General features: G+C 47.4%; 1 protein-coding gene and 1 non-coding gene across 5 annotated transcripts in view; both read right to left on the reverse strand.

Moving 5' to 3' along the window:
- FBXO31 (F-box protein 31) overlaps positions 1–12854 on the reverse strand; it is a 60695-nt gene extending 47841 nt beyond the window's left edge. For all 4 annotated transcript variants that reach the window (XM_037815571.1, XM_037815569.1, XM_037815568.1 and 1 more), the window contains exon 1: positions 12504–12854. In XM_037815571.1, coding sequence (XP_037671499.1) covers positions 12504–12837 — 334 coding nt within the window. In that variant the 5' untranslated portion in view covers positions 12838–12854. The remainder of the gene's footprint in view (positions 1–12503) is intronic.
- A 471-nt stretch (positions 12855–13325) lies between these two features.
- On the reverse strand, positions 13326–13398 carry TRNAM-CAU. The gene has a single exon. It is a non-coding gene; the product is annotated as a tRNA-Met (tRNA).
- Positions 13399–22135: the final 8737 nt, after the last annotated feature.

Here is a 22135-nt window from a genome sequence, read left to right on the forward strand (position 1 = left end):
ACAGTCAGACCACACCACCCTTCCCTGTCAGCCCTGTCGGATGCCAGCACTGGTCAGGGGCTCCTCGTCGAGATCTCCACCAACACAGTGGGCCCTGAGTCCTGCTCTCGTTCAGGTGATGCCCTCCAAAACCACACACAACCAGGTGAAGGCTTAAGCTTGTCTTCTGTCTGGGTTTGAAAGGACAGTGCCTTTCTCACGCCAAGCAGGTGACCGGTACCCGCAATAACGGGCAAGGATGAGTCACTCGCTGCCGGGTGACAGAGCGGCTGGAATGCGGTGGAGGCCCTTCTGTGACACTGCACACTCTGACGATACACTCTGTGCTCAGGCTGCAGGCGAGACATTCTGACTCCCGGCAGCGACTGCTGGACGCAGGGCACAGAGGGAAACACAGCCACAGGTGCTCCCAAGCACCAAAACCAGCCCGGGCAAGGCATCCCTAGGTCCCTCGGCAGTTTCCCAGGGCTCAGAATGCCAACAGCTGGTGAACTGGTTTGTGATTTCTGTGTGAGTCCAATGTATAGTTTAACACAACAGAAACAATTACCTTCTAGTACTATTGCTTGGACTACTTTCATAATGTTTTTAATTTTAAAAAAAGGAATGATCCCAAGGTTTTTAGCTCAGATGTCCCCATTGTTAGAGCCCCATGTCACCATAAGTCTCTGTGTCCACAAATGATACCGCTAATACAAACTAGGAAAAGAACATGCAAGGCCAGAGAAAGCCTCCAAAAAATGTCATTTATAGAAGAAAAACAAAGTGACGATACAGTGCTAGTGAACACAGAATCCTTTGTGGGCTTGTCCTAATGCTCCCTTTTAAAAAGGTCACAATGAGTCCACCCGAGTACGGTCATGTCATTCCAACCCAACTGCTCCTGGAAGAAATGCTCCATGGTTCCCACATGATGGAAAAATGTTTAAAATAGGAGCAAAGAACAAGTCCACCTCCTCGTATTATTCTAGAAGCCTTCCCATAATAAGTCAGGGGAAACTGGTCTTCAAATAGCTTTTAAGGCCAAGTGGACATGCCAGCGCCACGCACCCTTACTTCCAGAAAAAATGACAAGTGTTAATTCCATCCTTCTGCCCTGATCCCAGCCAAGATGATAAAAGTCTGCACCCCAATCCAGGTCGGCCACAGTTGCTCATTAAATAATGGATTTAGTGTTATGGACTATGAATTCAAAAATCTTCCTTGCTACTTGTATTAGTTAGGGTTCTCTAGGGAAACAGAATCAAGGAGAGATATCTATGAATATAAGATTTATAAAAGTATCTTACGCAACTGTGGGGATGCACGAATCCAAATTCCGCAGGGCAAGCAGCAAACTGGCAGCTCCAATGAAGATGTTCGATGAACTCCTCAGGAAATTAATCAGCAACTTCGACGAACTCCTCAGGAAACACTTTGCTGCTCAGCCGAAGAAGAAGTGAAGGTCCTCTATCTGTCTCGCTTAAAAGTCTTCAACTGATTGACTGGATTAAATCCAGCCAACTGCATTCTCTCATTGTGGAAGACACGCCCTTCGTGGATGTCATCAGTCACAGATGCAGCCAATTGAATGGTGATTTAATAAATCAGCCTGTTGGTTTATTAACCAGCCACAAACGTCCTCACAGCAATGGTTAGGCCAGTGCTTGCTTGACCAGACAGCTGGGTACCATCAACTGGCCAAGTTGACACATGAACCTAACCAACACAAGTCCACCCCTTGTCAACTTGGCATTTATACACATCACCTAAAACCATACTTTATCTCTAAGTAGAGAACAATAACATATATTTGCCTAACAACACTCTGCTGTGCAGCGTACAACTGGAAATGCACTAAATCTCTCCAGAATAGGGTGCAAGTCCTTGGGTGACATTAACTATTAAAATTGATTTCCTTTAGCTTAAATACAGCAAAATGAACAATACAGCTTATGCCATATGCTAAGGGGATAAGACAGAGCTAAGAAAGCAAAGATATTTGCTTTACAGACAAATACAAACATACAACAAAACAAGGAGGAAATATTCATGCCATCATAGTCCTCGTTTCTGTAACTGGTCACATCATCGTAGCTCATATTTATCATTACCTTCTTCCACTACCGAGTCCATGTTCCCTTTGCCCTCAGCAAGCACTTCAGCTGGCCGTGGTTCTTTGCCTGGTGGGGTGACCCAAACCTTCATTCCTGAAGTTTCTTGGCCACTGGTAGTCCTGCCTGGATTGGGTTGTTGCAGTTTTCCATTGACTTTAATCACAGGTCAGGGTAGTACTAAGAGACGCCCTAGGGGATCTCCTGTATTCCAGGAAAACTCTCCTTTACCTACATCGTGTAGCTGCAGTGCTATTTCCCCCTCGATAGTCAGGATCAATCACCCCATCAGTACAGTAATCCCGTTCCTTGCCTGTTGATTCAGAGGCATGAGAAGCCCAAAGTGGCCGGGTGGCAGCCTTAACTTCCAGTTCAATGGGATTATTGTTGTGTTTCCTGGTGGAAGCACTCCTCCTTCTGGAGCAAAGACTTGTAGATCAGCAAAGCTTAAGCTTGCAGGGACAGGAAGCAAAAATTTCCCTACTGTATCACTAGGAGTGATAGTGAGTGGTGCCACTCCTGTTTCCACCCCTTGATTCCTGGACCCTTGATTCCTGGACCTGGACCAGCTATGGGAGAAATGGCATCACAGAGTGGATGCTGATTCAGAGCATACACAGCCTCCTGGAGAACACTGCCCCAACCCTGCAAGGTATTGCCACCTAGTTGGCGCCGTAACTGAGTCTTCAACAGGTCATTCCACCGTTCTATCAACCCAGCTGCCTCTGGATGACAGGGAACATGGTAAGACCAGAGAATTCTATGAGCATGTGCCCATCCCCTCACTCATTTGCTGTGAAGTGGGTTCCTTGGTCAGAAGCAATGCTGTGTGGAATACCATGACGGTGGATGAGGCATTCTGTAAGTCCACGGATGGTAGTTTCGGCAGAAGTATTTCATGCAAGGAAGGCAAACCCATATCCGGAGTATGTGTCTATTCCAGTAAGAACAAACTGCTGCCCCTTCCATGATGGAAGTGGTCCAGTGTAATCAACCAAGTAGGCTGATCACCTCGGGGAATGGTGCCATATTGGGGACTGAGTGTGGGTCTCTGCTGCTGGCAGACTGGGCACTCAGCAGAGGCTGTGGCCAGGTCAGCCTTGGTGAGTGGAAGTCCATGTTGCTGAGCCCATGCGTAACCTCCATCCTTACCATGACCACTTTGTTCATGAGCCCACTGGGCAATGACAGGTGTGGCTGGGGAAAGAGGCTGATTGGTATCCATCAAACGGGTCATTTTATCCAGTTGGTTATTAAAATCTTCTTCTGCTGAAGTCACCCTCTGGTGAGCATTCACATGGGACACAAATATCTTCATGTTGTTTGCCCACTCAGAAAGGTCTATCCACATACCCCTTCCCCAGACTTCTTTGTCACCAATCTTCCAATCATCTTCCTTCCACCAGTATCCCACACCCTTAATATCCATTCCCACACGTATTTCCCCGGTTTCTTTCTGTATAAGTTGGAAAACTCATACAGTTCTTTTGGAGTATAGCATACTTCCTCATGGGTCACACTTTGTACCTCACCCTTTGGGGCCTGTTGGGAATTTAGTCTAGTTATAGGTCTTGAAGCAAAGGCTGGTAGTGGGGGTGGGTCATGAAAAGAATTAGAAGTTTCCTTCAAGCCATTTTCCTCAGGACATTCTGTTGCATTTTCATCTCTTAAATCAGGATTACTCTCTCAGACAGAGGAGTGAGGGCTGCTTCCTCAGGGGAGGTGATTACAGGATTAGCAGGCACTGAAGGGTTATTCTCTTTAGCTGGAGGTTGGATGGCAGGCTCCTCAGGGCTGTTTCCTCAAGACAGCCCTCTACAGGTAAATCTAACAATGACTCAGCAGAATCCAGGGTTCCAGTGTCCTAACTGCCATTATTATCAATCCATATGTCCCCATCCCAAGTTTCAGGATCTCATTTCTTTTCCAATCAGTGCCTTTAACTTAACAGCAGACACCCTGAGAGCTTGAGATTTTAGTTTAGGTTGTAAATCTGCTACTCGCACAATGAGAGTCTGAGTCTGGTTTTCAGAAATCTCAAGTCTGCGGCCACAGGAAATAAGATTTTCTTTCAGGGCACACATGGAAACCTTTACATCTGTCAAACGGCATTTAAGTTTTAAATTTGAAGCCTTTAGCTTGTCCCTTTCTCTTATAACTCTATCCAACATATCTAAGAGCAGCCAGCCAACATCATTATATATACCCCTTAATTCTGCAAAACTCTGTGAAGGTGTCGAAAACACTGTCACCCAGAGCCTTGCTTCATACAAGAGTATGATTCGGAGAATCAAATGGTGATATTTTGCATATCTCTGTTGCCAACTTACGCCATGGACTGTTAGTGCCCTCTTGATTAATGGAAATGGAGTCATCAGTGCCTTTGAGTCTAATCAGAGTAGAAAACAAATTATAAAAACCCATTTTAAGATTCTGTTTCTCAAGAACCACTCCCAATACCAAGTTGTGTCAGAGTTCTCTAGGGAAACAGAATCAATGAGAGATATCTATGACTATAAGATTTATGGAAGTGTCTCACGCAACTGTGGTATGCACGAGTCCAAATTCCATAGGGCAGGCAGCAAACTGGCAACTCCAAAGATGCTGGATGAACTCCTCAGGAAATGAACTGGCAACTTTGACGAACTCCTCAGGAAATGAGCCGGCAACTTCAACGAACGTGTTTGATGAACTCCTCAGGAAACGAGCTGGCAACATCCACGAACTCCTCAGGAAACGCTTCGCTGGGCAGCCAAAGAAGTGAAGGTCCTCTGTCTGTCTCGCTTAAAAGTCTTCAACTGATTGATTGGATTAAATCCAGCCAAGTGCATTCTGTCATTGTGGAAGACACGCCCTTCGCTGATGTCATCAGTCACAGCTGCAGCCAACTGACAATTTAATAAACCAGCCTATCGGTTTATTAACCAGCCACAAACGTCCTTGCAGCAACAGTTAGGCCAGTGCTTGCTTGACCAGATCACCTGGCCAAGGTGACACATGAACCTAACCATCACACTACTCTAGCACACAAAGAGGCCTATGGAGTTTTTTGTTTGTTTTTTTTTTTTTTTCAAAAAAGAGTCTACTCCAAAGATGGCAATAAAGAAACAAAAGTTGGGAAGGGGAGAACAACAGATAAGGTGGACTTGAGGAAACTTTTAAAATTAAATGGTCATTTCAAATATTACAACCAGAAAATTCCCAAAAAGGAATTTAAAACATGTTTTGCCAAGAGGGAAAAAAAACAGTCCAGGCTTTGGGTTGACTTGTGTTAACGCTGAAGGTGCAGCCCTCTCTTGACCCAGCTATCGACGGCTGCCGACCCCTCAGCAACCACTTAGTGCCCACTGGAGCTCAGGACTGTTTAACGGCATTAGGAAAAGCAACCTGTCCTCCTGGAACATTTCTGAAAGAGCGCAGCTCTGAAATCTAGTCGACCTTCTAGGCTTCCTCCCTGAAAGGGAAAATGGAGTGGCGATAGCAGCACTGCCAGCTGCGCCCGAACTCCACACGCACTGGCAGCACCGAACAGAAACGACAAGGAGACTCCGGGTCCGCGGTCCGTGCCCTGGGCAGGTGTGGGGGCACCACAGCCACAGGGATCTAACGTCTCATCCCTCCTCTGCAACGCCACTAAGACCCTACCTGAAGCCAGTCGATGGGTGCACAAGGCAGGGTGGAGGACTTAAGCAGGCTGAGGTCCAGCAGCGTGGGGCAGCAGGGGCAGTTCACATAGGAAAATGGGCAATGGCAGAGCTGTACACCGTGGGACAGAAAATGTGTCGAGTGTGATGGAGTGGCCCACAGAGGCCTCACTGGCAGACAGAGGTGGGGGTCCACCGAGGAGCCCACCGTGCCCCCAGGGGGACAGGGCAGCCCATGGCAGGGCAGCAGACGAGGGGGCCTGGGGGAAGCGCTGGGGAGACCGGGCTTGGCGCCCATCAAGCGGAAGGAAGCAAGGGGACAGGGCAGAGTGCACACTGCACGGAGGCTGTGGGACCTTCTAGCAGCTTTCAGCTCAGAGTTGTCTACATAAAACTAAGAGGTGTAGAAAATGGAGAAGACTGCACTTCTATTGCACTAAATTAGGAGATAATTTATAACCCTCAAGAAAAGGTGCTTAGAACTCCTTTACTTCCAAGGCTGAGAGGAGTCAAGGCTGGGGGCTGGGGGCTGGGGGCGGGAGCAGGTGGGCTGTGGGGGGTGTGCTCCACCCACTGGAGTGAGGAAGGGGTCTTGACCCGACATTTCCCGACACACTTCCTGCAGGCACAGCTAAGAACACACCTCTGACAGTGGAGGACTGGTGGCAAAACCCCGTGCATTTTCCAACACACGCTGCTGTACTTACCCACGGCTGTAACTGTAGCGCACCAGGTTTGCTAAGTCATAATGTGGTGGGCGTGGAGAAGCACCAGAGCAGCCCACTCATCTCAGGGTAGGAAGAACCTCAAAACCAAAACCCGGGCCTGACTCACAGCTGACCGCTGAACACCCAGAACGTTCCTGACACCAAACAAACAGTTCCCAGCACAGCTGAGGTGCCTAGGAAATCGGTACGACTTACTCCCAACTGGCCTGATCTCCGCAAGGCCCACAGCCTCACTCCTCCCGCTGGAGGAAACTGGGGTCTCGTTTAGACCTCGACAGACACCAGCGGCCCAGGAGAAGCCACCCCTCACAGGCCTGACTGTCACCCCCGAGACGCCTGTCCTTCCGGAATGTGTGGAAACTGATTTTGTAAAAATGTTCGCACCTGCCTGTGAGGCAAGGCGACTAGCCTGGGAGCCTGAGCCTGGCGTCCCCTCACCTTGGTCTGTTGGGGATCTCGGACACCTTTGCCGTCCCAAAGCTCAACGGAGCCCAGCAGGTGCTCCCCTCACCTGCCGGCAGCAGGAGGCACCCCGGGCAGGACCCCACAAGCACCTGTCAAAGGATGCTGAGTCCCGGGCCTCTCCAAGGAGGGGAAGGAAGGAGGGAGGAGAGAGAGGCCTTGTTTTTGAGGGGACGCCTGCCCCCAAGTCCCAAAGATGCCTCTGCACCTGCGTGCCCTGTCCAGCCCGAGACAAACCCCAGGGCCTCAAATGCATTACGTAATCCCTCCACAAGTACAGAGAGACTGTGAGACCGGCAGCTCCAGGACCTGGAACGGCAAATCGATTCTTTTTGGCAAGTCCCCAGTGTCTGTCCAATTAAACACGACTAAGGGGAAAGGCCTAACATTTGCTCAGTGCCCTCCAGGTATGCTTTCTAGTTCACCTTTTTTTTAAGGCTAAAAACAACGTTTTACAGTGTCCCCCTAAGAGGCACCATTTTCCTTCTTCCTCTTCCGCTCTGCTAGTGCTCCATATTTTTACAAGTTGAGTCTCACACACTGCCTTCTCTCCGAGACGGTTTTCCCTGACGTGCGGGAGACGGGCAGCTGCCTCTCCTTGGGGCTCAGCCACTGTGTTTCTATTACTCGGAAGGTTTGTTTATCCACCCACCTCTTCCTCCAAACCAACGGACCCACAAGCGTTCACTCACCAGGAAACATAAACCATAACTAAAGCCAATTTTCAAACCGACAACTTGCCCACTTCACCTCTTTTCACGAGACGGCCCCTCCAATTTTTGCCACATTTAACAAAAGCTACTTTCCCCTTACTTCAGCTCAGCATGTCAAAGAGAAGTGACACAACATTTCCTTCTGTGAACAAAAAGAAAACTAAATATTGGTCTGTAATTTCCTGGTTTTGTCATAAATAAAGGTGAGACATTTGGGAACAAGGGTATTTCTAATCATAATAGAATGGGTCATTAAAACATTTACTTCAAAGGAAGAAATGGGCAAGTTATATAAAATCCCCAAGTCTCAATATCTAGTGTTCAGTGGGGAGGGGACAAATAAATGCACAAGCAGTTTCTTTTTTTTTTTTTTAATTTATTTGCCTTAGATTCTTACTTGAAATTTTCGATTTAGAACTATGCTCTGAATTTTCAAAACTCATCAACCTGAGATAGACTTTGTGACGTCTTCCAAACCTGAACGGAATTAAAATCGGCCAGGGCTTCAAACCTGACCAACTAAATGGTGACGTTCTGACCAAGAAAAGCTGCGTCCTGGGCAGAGGCCAGCACTGGCTTCTCCGTGGAGACTATTTCTAGCCCTCGGTGGCCTCTCGCCAGCAGTGACGCGCAGCCCCACCCTCAGCCACCCTGCGCCCGCCCGGAAGGGGGAAGCAGTCTCAGAAGCGGGGAACTATTGCCCATTTGTTCTCCTCCTGCCCCAACACGGGAGCCCAGTCCCAGCCTCTCGGCAGGGTCTTCCCCTCGCCTGCCCCGAGAAAGGCCCTAGAACGTATTTAATCCAGTGGATCCCAGCTGCCCGGCACCAGTTTTAGCCTGAGTCATTCCAACACGCAGCAGGCAAGGAAGGCAGAGGTCTTTAGGAATCATCAATTTATTGCTAATAGGACACTGGATATTTTGAGCTTCTTGCCAAATATTAAAAATAACTACTTCATTTTAAGTTTCTAATGTACCCCCCTCCCCACCCCACCCCCCAATCACTCAACCATTAAATGTGCAGGCTGGTCCACATCCTGAAGGTCAACCACTGTCAAACTTCTTTGAAGCAAAGAAATACAATCACTGTCAAACCTCTCACCCTCTTCCCCATCCCCACTTTTGTGGCTTGTTTTCTGTTCGGGAAAATCCAATCACTAAAATGCAGAAAGCAAACGTGTCTAAACACTGAGTAGTAAGCACACAAATTTGCTAGTAGTCACTCACCCATCCAAGGCACTGAAATGTGCACACACACACACACACACACACACACACACACACACCATTATACCTCGGCCGGGGACCAGACCTGCCGGGGCCTCTTCAGCAATCTTGGGGGCAGGGAAGGTCCACTGAGCCCCCCAAGACCCAGCACCTGCTCACCAAGGCCAGGGCCTCTGCCCATGGGATGGACACTTGGGCTCTGTTACCTAAATTGACTTGACTTACGGTGTTATAGACTGGAAATGAAACTTAAACCTTTGGCTTTATTAGCATCCACCATAACCAAATGTCTATTTCAGGAGAGGTGAAGTTTCAAGGCTCAGAGAAATAAAGCCAGACCTGTCTCATATACAACTATTCTTATATTTAATACAAATTGCAACTAGACTGCCTGGGGGAGACACCCATAAATTCCAGATCAGAGGGTCAACTGTCTAATTTTTGACCTAGATGAACTGAAAATTAAAGCTGCCAGACTCTAAAACCTCTGAAAAATCTAGCTGTCGCCATCTTCATAACCTCGGGATGACAAATGAGTTCTTCTGCACCCATTTAAAAATTCATAACTCTCATTAAATTATAAATTTTGGGTAAGACAGAAGTCATCATAATTGAGGTTAGAAAGCAAATCACTACAGTTTACAAGAGAATGCTTTGCAACATGTTAAGCAGAAATCTATCAAGATTATATAAATAAAGCCCCAAAATTGGTATGAAAAAACAATAATAGAAACAAACAGGCAAAGATTAAGGGTAAACAATTACGAAAAATCCAAACGGTCAACAAATATATTCTTTAAATGTGCATCCTCACTAGCATTAGGCAAACGCGATGAAAGTGAAATGCAGTTTTTCACCCCGATCGGCACTAATTTTTAAGGATGGATCATTAAGTACTGGAGAGAACTGAGGGGAAACGAAGTAAAGGTGATTAGAGAGAACCTGGACCACAGATGGCAGCTCGGTTTGTGGTGATGCTCATGCACCGTTTTTATTTCACCCCTTTGCAATGTGCCTATTCTTGACCCAGTGACAAGTGCGTAAAAGGGTAAAAATGCACTGGGGGTCACTTGGGCAGTGCCAGTAAATTTTGGGTAAGACAGAAGTCATCATAATTGAGGTTAGAAAGCAAATCACTATAGTTTACAAGAAAATGCTTTGCAACATGTTAAGCAGAAATTTTTGACTGTTTACCCTTAATCTTTGCCTGTTTTTTTCCACTGTTGTTTTTTCTTACCAATTTTGGGCTTTATTTATATAATCTTGGGCAATGCAAATCTCACTTCCCATGACCCAGCAACACCGCCTCTGGATATGTTTCTTACAAAAATTTTCAAACACATACGTGTCCAAAGGAAAAGTCACAATGACACTTTTTATAATGAAGAAAATTTTTAAAAGGGGGGGAGGGAGGATACAGCATGGCCTGTTCGAATGATGAACTCAACTTAATGTGTTGACATGGATAGCTTAAAAACACACAGTGAGTAGAAAACAAAAAACAGGCACAGAATGGTATATCTGGTATGAGTCATTTCCGCAAATTAAACACTGCAAAGGCTTTTCAAATATTGGGGGTGGAAACAGGTCCATGAAGATGCGAGTTAAGGTGCCAGAAAGAATGCAAAGTAAACCCAGACTCGGATTTGGCCACGGCTCAGTGTGGGAAGGAGAGTATGATCAGCGGGGACTTGAGCCTTGCTGAGCTGTTTTCACAAGGACAGGGTCAAAAGCAAATGTGTCAAAAGACTTGACAGTTATTGGGGGTGACTGGGAATAGGCATTTTGTTTTTCATTTTTTAAATTTCTCCAAATAAAGATTCCCCTAGTGTCGTAAGGCCACCTAGGGGAGTGGGTGTGTTGACTCCAACGTCACGGGTGTCCCGACCCGAGGACCCTGGCAGAAGGAGAGGAAGGGCTGAAGTGACCGTTGCGGACATCCTCCAGCTTCCTACCACACCTTCGTCAGGACTCTTTACATTTCCATTAGCAATCCTAAGAATGTACCCTGAGCTGTAATTCCGTTACATTTACACTGTGGGACACCTCTGAGTTTTCTGGTTGTACAAAAAATCTTGTTATCCTCTGTTCTTACAGTTGAGCCATACACCTTACAGTTCCCCAAAGACAAACCCCAGAGATCACCAAACAGGTTTGGAACATTTGTGACAAGTCTGGGTCTTGCAGCTGTACAAAGCAAAGCAAAGCAAATGAAAGGTAGAGTACACAGAGAAAGAGAAAATAACAATTTTCTTTGCCCTGATTTTAACCTTTTTACCTGCAACAGAATTCAGAAGACAAAAATAGACACCCCAAGAGAAACACAAAGAGGCAATTCACAAAAGGTAAAATGAAAAATAGTCAAAAAGCATCAAAACAGCTACTATTTAGGGCAAGGATCTGCATGCACGCTTCAACCCACAGCCACCTACGGGAGCAGCCCTGCTGCCATCCCCGCTGCACAGGTAAGGAAAGCCAGGGCTTGGGCAGATGAAGCAGCCTGGCCAGGGGCTCGTGGTGGAGAAGCAGAGCCTGACAGGAGCCCAGGTCTGCCGGCTACAAATCTGGGGTCTTAACCCTTAAGACACACAACAGTGACCTGACCACCCGTAACCTCACTGCCAGGGAGGATCTGGAGAGAGAGGCCTTCTCGGGAGTCCAGTTCCAACGGTCGGACAATGGGCGTCTTGAGTTTCAGTGGATGCCCCGTCACTCTGCATTCCCACTCGGGGAAGTCCATCCCAAAACAATAATCTTGGAAGTTCTAAAAGATCCACGTAAATCTCATAAAATTCACAACCAAAAGTCAACCAGAACAGGTTTGACTGACTGATGGAGAAACTCTTCCAAGTCGGACAGAACACTGTAAAATTCACATTCTTCACAGCACTGTGTATGGCAAGGAAAAACTGAAAATGTAAAAGTTTATCAGTAAGGGACCCGGGTGAGGTTTATGGATGCCATAGAATACTAAGAAGCTTCTTCTCTAAGAAAATACAGTGTATACATATTATGAAACCCCTTGGATAAAAATGCATTCCTCTACTTTGCACGTGGAAAGAGAGACTGTAGAGGTGGTTTATCTTTGCAGGGCTCCCTGACGGTTCTTCCTTCTTCCTTTTGCTGCTCTGCATTATTTGGATTTTTTTTAACCTATTCTTCTTGCCAAAATAGAGAGCAGACTCCACATCAGAGAGCTGTCGATGTTTCAACCCCAGAGCCCTGAACTCCGGATGAAGCAAGCCCTCCTCCTGTGGCTTGTTACAAGGTTGCTCAACAACACAGCTAGTGATGAAACGCATCCAGCCGTCCTCGCGGCGGGGTCACACCCCCTCTTCCAGCCCTGCTCTGGCTCACGCCCCTCTCTGCAGACGCGGGCGCCCCCACCTCTCTCCCTGGGGCTCAGCTCTGCTCTCCCCAAGGCCGGAGCCAGAGGAGGGAGCCCACGGGTGTCCGTTCATTCCCCGGCCGAAGCCCAGGGACCCCTACTGGCAGGGGGCCACCAACCCCAGCTCGCTGACCGCCAACGCGGGCCCCGGGGCCGCCCTCCACCCCCCGCGCCCCCACCGCCCTCGGCTGGGCCTCCCCCGGCCCCGCTCTGTGGCGGACCCCCGCCCGGGCCCTCGGAGCGCTCACCCTCGCGGCAGCGCCGCCTCCAGATGGTGTCGGTGTGCAGGATGCGCCGGAACTTGGTGCAGACCTGGGCCAGGCTGGGCAGGTCGGTGCCGGGCAGCGACGCGAAGATCTCCACCAGCAGCTCGGGCGGCAGCTCCAGCAGCGAGCAGCGCGGGGGCGGCGAGCCCGGGCCCGGCCCCGCCGGCGCCGCCGCGCCCGCCTCGATGCGCTCCTCCTCGGGGTCGGTGTCCGGCTCGCTGTCTGCCGCCGCCGCCTCCGCCGGGCCTTGGCGCTGCTGGCGACGCCGACATCCGCGCGACGGGCCCACGCCGCACAGGCGAGCGCACACCGCCATGCCGGCCCCACTGACGGCCCACGCCGCCTCTGCGCACGCGCCGCCACCCCCGCCCAGGCCCCGCCCCCGGGAGGGCGATGGCTCGGGTCCGGCCACGCCTACCAGGACGGACGGTTCGGGGGGGCCCGCCCCCGCCCGGAAGCCCCGCCCGAGTCCCCGCCCCCAGGGTGCGTCCGGCCCCGCCTACCAGGTTGGATGGATAGATGGATGGTTCGAATAGCCCCGCCTCCGCCCTGGAGTCTGGCCCCGCCCACCAGGACTGTTGAAAGGACCCCTCCCCCTCCCGCTGAGACCCGCGGGGCCACAAACCCGGCTTCGGAAACCCGGGAACTGAACCTCGGGCGCTTCTCGTCCAGCCTTCACACGACTGAGAAAAAGAAAGGCGTCCCTACCACAGACACGACAGCAAAGCCTCAGCGTTACTACTAACTCAGGTTCACTCCTTCCACCATCCGTTATGTTTTATAAATGTCATAAAAGCTTGCGGATGCCCCGTGTGAGGATCGAACTCACGACCTTCAGATTATGAGACTGACGCGCTACCTACTGCGCTAACGAGGCTCCTTGGCAGCGCGTTGCCTGAAGTAGCTTTTGGGTATATGCACCAGCCCTTCGCCAGGCCTCCCTGCACTCCTGGATCCCTAAGGTTTCAAGACATTTGAGAAACACGTGCCTCTTTAATAACAAGTCAAAAAGTACAAAACTGAAAAGTTTTTATACCGCTGCAAACTATAGTACATCCAGTTGGATTTCTAATTAGAAACCTAAATTTCTTTTGATCTAGCTAAAAGGTGACATTCAATAATTTCCACCCTTATTAGGATGAAGAGGAGGAATCTCGCGGGCCTTAGACCCGGACCCTGAGGAGCTCCTGTTGGATGCGGGGACGCGTCCCCCCGCGTGCCCCGCAGGCTCCGCTTCCCGGGCTCCCCCGCAGGGCCTGCCCCGAGGCGCAGCTGCAGAAAGGGGCCTCATCCCGAGCAGCGCGTGGTTTTGGTATTTCTCTTCCCTAATTTGTAAAGAAAGATGGAGAGATTGTTTTTATTGGAGCTCTTTTTGTTTTGTTTTATTTTATATTCCTTACACTTAAGTATATCTTTTTCTATTAAAGCCTCTTTTTAATCCTCTCTTGGTGTATTCCTTGCACTCACTGAAGAAATTAGAATATATTTGCTGCTATATGTGCCGAATATCTCTGACAAGCTACACGGGAAACTGTTATGACTGGTTGTTTCCAGAGAGGAGGCGTGCAGAATTACCACTCTATGTCCTTTTGAGCTGTTTGTTCTACAGGACCATATAACCTATTTCAAAATTAATAAAATTTAAAGATTTAATGGTAGAGCTTTAAAATACATGCCCTGTATGTGGACTGACTTTTTCATCAAAAAGAATTATAATCGGTATTGTAGGAGGCTAGCCAGGGCTGTGGCCATGACCGCAGCACCCAGGAAAATTCCTTCGGCCTCCTGTAGGACCAAGGAGGGGCCGCCCCCTGATTCTGGTGCAGGGTTATCAGAGGGGAATCAGAGGGGAAATTACTCAAGGCCTCTGAGTTTCTTGGGCCAAAGCCCCCACAAACTCCTCACTGTTCTCTGTCACCTCCTTAAGCAGCTCTGCAAGTGGAAGAGAGGGCTGTCTACCCTGGCCACCGAATTCCACAAACGGTGAAGCAAATCTTCCGATAAAAATCACGGATGCCTCAGTTCCCAGCTTCATCATCGCAGCCACTCACAACTGACAACCTGGACCTCACTGGCCTCTCTGCACGGTGACTCCACACGGTGGCCAGATCACTCCTCCTTTAAACGATAAAAAACAAAACCCAAACTCATCGTGTTACTCACCTGTTCATAAGTATGTAATGGCCCCCCCAGCTCCATGCTGGACACACCACAATCTGGTTCCAACCTTCCAGTGTGGCCGCTTCTCCACCTCCAACACGCACCCATAGACTGGGTCCCCACGCCCAAGACCCGTCTCCCAACCTATGCCACTAAACCACAACACCCCTTCCTCCTCGTCCTCAGATGACCCCCCTCTAGGAAGCCTTCCGACATTTCCCCCAGCAGAGGATGGGCGCTGTATTAGAGCACTATCCTAGTGCTTTATTATAACCACTAGTTCCAGCCTCACTAGATGAGTCACCATCACATGATGTGCTAACATATATCATGTAATCAATGCATGTTTTACTGACTAAATGTTTGTTGAATGAAAAAAACAAAAAACAAACTGGCTAAAAAGGTGAAAAGTGAAGGACCAGAGCCAAACAGATTTTGAGAAGACTGTAGATGATCAGCCATAGTTATTCAAGCTAGAAAGTAAAAATGCATCAACCAATTTAATAAATATTCACAGAATGCCTGACTGAACTAAGTGCTATGTTCTGCATGCATCCATAGATTCTAAACTATCATCCTTGCCACTGTTCCATTTTCAGTTTTTGTTTTTAAATCTACTTACCTCCAACTTTGTATCAGATGCTGTACTGGGAACTGGGTTTAAAAAGATGAATAAAACACAATGTTTCCCTAGAGGAACTTAGACTTATTAAAAAGGACAAAATAATTTGGTTAAATTTCCACCTTTAGAAGAATGGTTAAACTATTCTATGTCTATAGTTTGGATGTGCACCTATGGAGTTAAAAAGATACACATGCAAAAGAACAAAGTATATGCATTTCCACAGGTAACTATATGTGGATGTCAGCAAGAAAACAGCAAGTCAGTAAACAGTGGTTATTTCTGGGGTGTGAGGGGACTGGATAATGAGCAAGTGAACCCTAGTCCTATCTGTATTAAGTCTGTTAACAAGATATTATTCATATATTACTTATATAATTAGAAATAAAAAATTTTTTTTCAGGTATACTTTGCTTTTTTAAAAATGTTTATTGGGGTAACATATATATACTGTAAAATTCCCCCATTTTAACCACTTTTTAAAGGAAGAGGGAAGAAAAGACATACACATGAAAATATAAGTAACAATGTTTTACTGTTACATTGGTAGCACATGGTAGGTTCTAGAGGAAAAGAGATTACTATAGACTAAAGGTGAGGACTAGCTTCAGAAAGTTGAGTGGGAAGACCTGGGTCAGAAGATTTGACAACGTGTGAATAGGATAGCAAGTAGCAGTGTCTTCATTGGTAGCAAAACATAAGACCTACCCCAAATGACAGTGGGGAGATCAGATAAGACGATACAAGTAAAGTCACCTGGCACATGTAAATACTGAATGTAGGCCCTGAATACATGTTTGTGGTTGTCATCGATTGGTTCAACAATGATTAATTGTGACCTGCCAAATCCCAGTGCTGTGTACTACAAGACTAGTAGTAATGACTAATAGTCCCTCCATTAGATTCCCTGCTATCTAACAGAGAAGGCTATTAAACAATAACCACTGTTGTAGGTTGAAGTATCCCCCTCAAATTCATGTCTTCATGTCCAGCAGAACCTCAGAACCTGACCTTATTTGGAAATAGCATCTTTGCAGATGTATTTAGCCAAGGCTCTTGAGATGAGATCACCCTGGGTTTGGGATAGGCCCTAAATCCAACCACAGGTATCTGTTCAAGAAGAGGAGAAGACATACAGAGACACACAAAGGTGGTCATGTGAACATGGAGGCAGAGACCAGAAGTGATGCTACCACAAGCCAAGGGACACCTGGGCCATGCACAGCTAGAAGAGCAAGCTCAGCTTCTCCCCCGGAGTCTTCAAAGGAAGTGGGACCCTGCAGATACCTCGATGCAGACTCCTGGCCTCCAGAACTGTAGGAGAACAATATTTCTGTGGTTTTAAGCCACCTAGCTTGTGGAAATTTGTTATGGCAGCCCCAGGAAACTAGTAAAGCCACACAGATAAATACATAATTATAAATTGTGGTAAGTGGTATAACAATAAGTAAAGGTTGTGGCAAGATTTTATAACAGAGAGACCGGATTTAGTGAGTGGGATAAGAGAAAAGTTCTTTGAAGAAGTGACATTTACAAAGCAAAGGCTGGGCTTGAGTTAGCCAGCAGGAGGAGGCTTGAGGGAGGGATGTTCTGGGATGAGATGGATACTTCCATGACGAGGCAAGAAGCTCTGCAGGACAATGGTGTGGACCCAGGCAGGAGCAAGCAGCAGGGTTTGTGCAGAGATCAGGGACTCAGCAAGCCAGAGAGAACCCAGGGGAAGGGTTCAGTCAGGGAGTGGTCAGAGGAGGAGCTGAAAATATAAGCTGGGGTTGCATTCAAGGACTCCTGAATTCAGGAATGAGAGTGATGGAAGAGGGGATTTAGGAAACCGACTCCGGCTTCACTGTGCAGAACGGTAAGCAAATCAATAGTGTGAAGATGATTTCATGTGGTAGAAAAACACATTTCATTTTAGAGTTTAGTATTTAATATACATAAAAGAAATGTAACTAGCACATCATATTTATGATTGCATGGATATCGCTGCTTCTGACGAGGCTATTTTTAAGTAATTGAAGTAAAAAGTGAGTTTGAAAGAAAATGCTAAGATGACAATGATGTAGTATGTGAGTAGCAGAGGTTGAAAAATACTGGATTAGATGGGAATAAAGACTGGTTGTAGGAGTAACAGAAGGCCGTTACAATAACCCACCAGAAGATACGTTTGGATTGAATTAAAACCACCCATCAGAATAGAAAGAAAAGAATGGCTGTGGGATCTTGGACAATCTGTGTCAGCGGAAAGGAACAAAAGGGGAGGATTGAAAGAATTTTTTTTTACTTCAGCAGAGAACTGTTACATACTGAACCCTGAAATTTTTATATGTCCCTGAAACACCTTTACAAACCCTTGTACAGAACTGTTCCCTTTACAAAGAAAAATAAGAGAGGGAGTGCATTCATTCCAAAAAGAGGGAAAACTAGGTAGAAGAGATAATTTAACGCTATGAGACTTTACAATAAAGAAATCTTTGTTAGTGAGAACAGATAACATTTAAGGAAATAAGTACAATGTAGAGTAGGTTGGCTTCAAGTTCATTTTTCAATTGCTTGCCTGAAAAGTCACTGAAAGTTATATTTCTTGGACTTAAGAAAACTGAATATTACAAACAGTGAAGCCTGAAGTAAACTATGGACTTTAGTTAATAATATTATATTGATTCATCAATTGTAACAAATGTACTACATTAATGCAAAATGTTGGTAAGAGGGAAAATGGGTGGGTGGGGTGTAGATGAGAACTCTGTACTTTCTGCACGATTTTTCTGTAAATCTACAACCACTCTGAAAACAAACAAAAGCCAAACAGAAAGGAGAAGGAGAAGAAAGAAAAACATGTTAACTTTACCTGTACTTGTTCTCAGAATCCAGATGTGAAATAATGTGTAAATGGACTAAACGGAAAGAAGGCAACGTATTGAAAGGCTAAACAAGATGCTCACAGTTTGAAATCAGAGGGCCCATGGATCGAGTTTTATCTTTTCCTGTCCCACATATGGGCGAAAGCTGTAAAAACAGTAATCCTTCAGAGTTTGTTTAGAATTAAACAAACAAGCAAACAAAAAGCTGTGGATCCTTGGCCAGTTCAACTAGTTATAAAATGCGCAATGAAGAAATAATTTAGATGCTATGAATGATTTGTCACGTTCCTGCATGTACTGATTTCTCGAGATGTACACCAGAAGCAGAGCTTCCCAGACGGGAGGAGACATCGTCTGGGACACAATACCTCTGGGAATCCGGTAGAGCCATCCCGAAAGATTGCATCCTATTGAGTGTCAACTTTAAAATCCTCCTGACTGAATCCTTTCTGGGAATCGCTCCGGGACACTCCTCTTAAGCAATACTTGTTTGTTTACTTGTTCCAAAGAGCAAGGAGATGACAGCGGGACTGATGGGATCGCCGGCCAATAGCAGGCCAGCTAGCAAAGGGCGTGGCCCGCCTCTTCCAGTCAGAAAGAGGGGAGGCGGGACAGGCCAAGCAGGCCCGAGGGGCTGAACCCGGTCTTTGTCTGGCTCGCCCTCCATGTTGAGTGTGGCAAAAGAACCCCAAGGTGGGATGTACCGCAGGTAACCGGTTCACGCTTCATTTAAACACACCCTTTGACATATCTTGGCGGCCTGATTTGCATGTTCCATCGCTATTGCCGGAACCCCATATTCAATTTTTAGTGGTTACATTATTTCCCTCAGTTACAGCCATTTTCAGGTTATGAAGAAAGGAATAGGGTGGACTTCACTATTACTGTTTGACTTCCTAGAAATGCTTTAAGAATGAGTAGTTACCTGATAGTTTAAAAGCACCTGGAGATTCCTAGAGGAAACACAGAATATATTAAAATGAAAGAGGTGCTCCTTGCCATTCTGCTCTGTATGGATTATTTCAAGGGAACAGTAATAGGGATTTAAATTCATATTCTTAAAAAATCATACTATGCTTATATTAACCAGGTTAAAATAATTCATGGATGATATTAATCCACCACTCTGAATATTGTTCACAACACTAAACCTCTATTGAACTGAAATCTGGAGGCAGCTGAAATGTTGCACATATACTCAAGCACACGTCTACTTTTAAGTGTTACATGAAGTTGCTTACTTCATATTTATTTTAAGTAAAAATTGATACAATTTATATATTATTTTTAATTTATATCAGTGCACTATTCTTACATGAAGGCGATGCTTTATGAGCCACCTTTACACTTCAACTGCTTTGGATTATTTTCTGAGACACACTCAGGGTATGTGGTTTTAGATTCTAATGGAATTAGAGGTTAGGTCCATTGTAAATGTGGACTTTTAAATCCCACCACTCCCACAACCCTTCAGGCTAACTCCAGTTATAAAGAGTCCAGGGCCTGGGGTCATTTGGTAAAGCTTTACTGATGCCTAAGGGATGAAGAAAATATGAGCTGCTCCTTCCCCTCCCCCACCCCCATATGCCAGATATCGATTTTTTTTCCCTCTTCTTGCATTTGGAACAGTTGTTCAGGGAGAGAAAAGAAAGTCCATTTCTTACAAAGTAGCAATTAGCCACGAAAGTGCTTATCCGTCAATACTTAATATCATAAAAATCCAGAAAAGAAAGCAACACACAGTCTTCTCTCAGTCTCTCTTTTAAGACTTCAAAACTGATGATTTTGTGTCTGGCAGAAGGTAGGTACATAGTAAGTGATTACTGTTTTGTTTTTTTTTTTCATTTTTCACAGAAAAAATACAGAACAATCAAGCCACAGATCTCTTCCAAGGAACTCTTTTCCTAGCTGACATGTGGTACACCTGGAGCATAAAATCCTGCCTGTGGTATTTTGAAATCTGGAGAGAATGTTGCAATACTCTTTATCAACTGTTTACTGTCAGAGATTTTCAAAGAGCTGTGACTGAAAGAGAAAAACAAAACAAAACAGGGACAGAAAGTGTCACAAGCAGAGAAGCCCTGTTCTTTCATAAAGCTTTGTACATTGAACAATAACTAACATCATTTTTCTGGTGGTGTGGAATAATTTTTCAAGGATCTATGAAATATGTGGCTTTTCTATAAAGAAAAAAATCCCAATGTATTAAAACTACTGTGAGAATAACATTTTAGTATATTTTGTGTGTTTCAAGTTCATAATTCTTAATGGCACAATCCAATTACTTTATCAAAGAGGCATGAAAGAGGTTTTTACAAAGGGAAAACAGGAAAGCCTAAAACCATGAGATCCTTCAAATGAATAGCAATTAAAGAGCAAAAATAGCCCAAGAGTCAAGTGCTATTCACACACTGAGACATGTTCATCAGACGTTGCGACGGGCGACACGGAACCCAAAACTGAACATTGCATAGTGATTTTTAGTCTACAAACCACTTTCTTTTCCTCCTCACAAAACACTTTGAGTTCTGAAATAGTAGTAGAGATATTGCCATTTTACAAAATGGGTCTGAGGCTCAGAAAGCTGGTTCCTTGTTCTGGGCTGCTCAGCTAGTTGATGGTGGGATGACTGAGGAGTATGAAAATGAGGGAGATTCGACACTTCCTTAGAAAATCTTCCTTAGAGGAAACCAGCTAAGTTTGAAGTCGGGCAGGCCCAGTGCTTCCCCAGACACTGCGGTAAGGCACGGAGCCTGTGGGGCCGTAAGAAAACCATCAGGTTCCAAGGGCCGTGCCGAAGTCACTTAACAGCTGTCCTCTCTCGTCCCAAGAAGAACCTGACCTGCTACAGAGGACTTAGGACAGAAGCAGTTCTCCTTAAGCTTTCTCCAAGGATGGATTCCATTGAACGTAAGTTCACTCAGTCTGGTGGAGTTTCCCACAAATAAGAAAACTGAGATGAGTCCCATCTGGGAAACCAACCAAAACAAAGAGAAATATCCGTTCTCTACACGCTCAGCGATGCTCCTGAGCAGCAGCAGCAGGGACTGTTCTTTTTCAAGGTGAACTGACATGGGTCATCGGTAAGGAGTGCTGGAAAAATCAGTGGTGCTGCCAGCTCAGAGAGCAGCCGGGCCCCTCAGGAAGCCATTTCCAGCTCTGCAGCCGCGTCGCTGGTTTGGCCCCAGGTGACCCGGCAGCCAGCTGGGCAGGGCGGCTCCGCAGCTGTCCCCAGGTGCAGCCCCAGCACCTGCCGGGCCCGGGATCCCGGGCGAGCCGCGCGGCAGGCCGGATTCTGTAGCCTGGCAGCAGCGCGGCCCTCAGGAGGGGCTCCCCCGGATGAGGAAGGGGCTTCCCCGTGGTCCCCCAAGTGTGCTGGGGCAGAAGCAGGAGGAGGAGAGGGGAGACCAACGCCAGGGGCGTCCGGGGCCGTCCAGGGACCGTGCCCGCCTGCGGCCTGGTTTCTGGCCGTCCCAGCGCTCGGACGAATGCCTTCCAGAGGGACTCGCTCTTTCCCGCGGTTTGCAGCCCCAGCCGGGTCCCACCCAAGCCCCGCAGGCCTGCAAGGGCCACGGGACGGCCCCGGAGCAGCACGCGCCGGGCCCTGCGGGCGGTAACCGGTGCCACCGTTTGCCCAAGTCGGGGCGGCCTGAAGGGCACCCGAGGACACGGGCCGAGGACGGCCGCCGGGGGCCCCGAGGCGCCTTCTCCTCAGGGCATCGCTCCGCGGACCGCGCCGACGAGCCCGGGGCTGGGCCGAGACCGCCGAGAGGCAGCAGCGACTCCCCGGGCCTCTCCAGCGACTCGGGGCGGGGGCGGCGCCCGGACCCCTAAGGCGGTGACACCCGCGCCAGACCCCACCCGGCCCCCTGAGGCGGTGACACCGGGCTCGGCCCCGCTCGGACCCCTGAGGTGGTGACACCCACGCCAGGCCCCTCTCGGACCCCTGAGGCGGTGACACCCGGGCC

Source organism: Choloepus didactylus, chromosome 22, assembly GCF_015220235.1.
Source record: "Choloepus didactylus isolate mChoDid1 chromosome 22, mChoDid1.pri, whole genome shotgun sequence".
In the NCBI taxonomy this organism is placed as follows: Eukaryota; Metazoa; Chordata; class Mammalia; order Pilosa; family Megalonychidae; genus Choloepus; species Choloepus didactylus.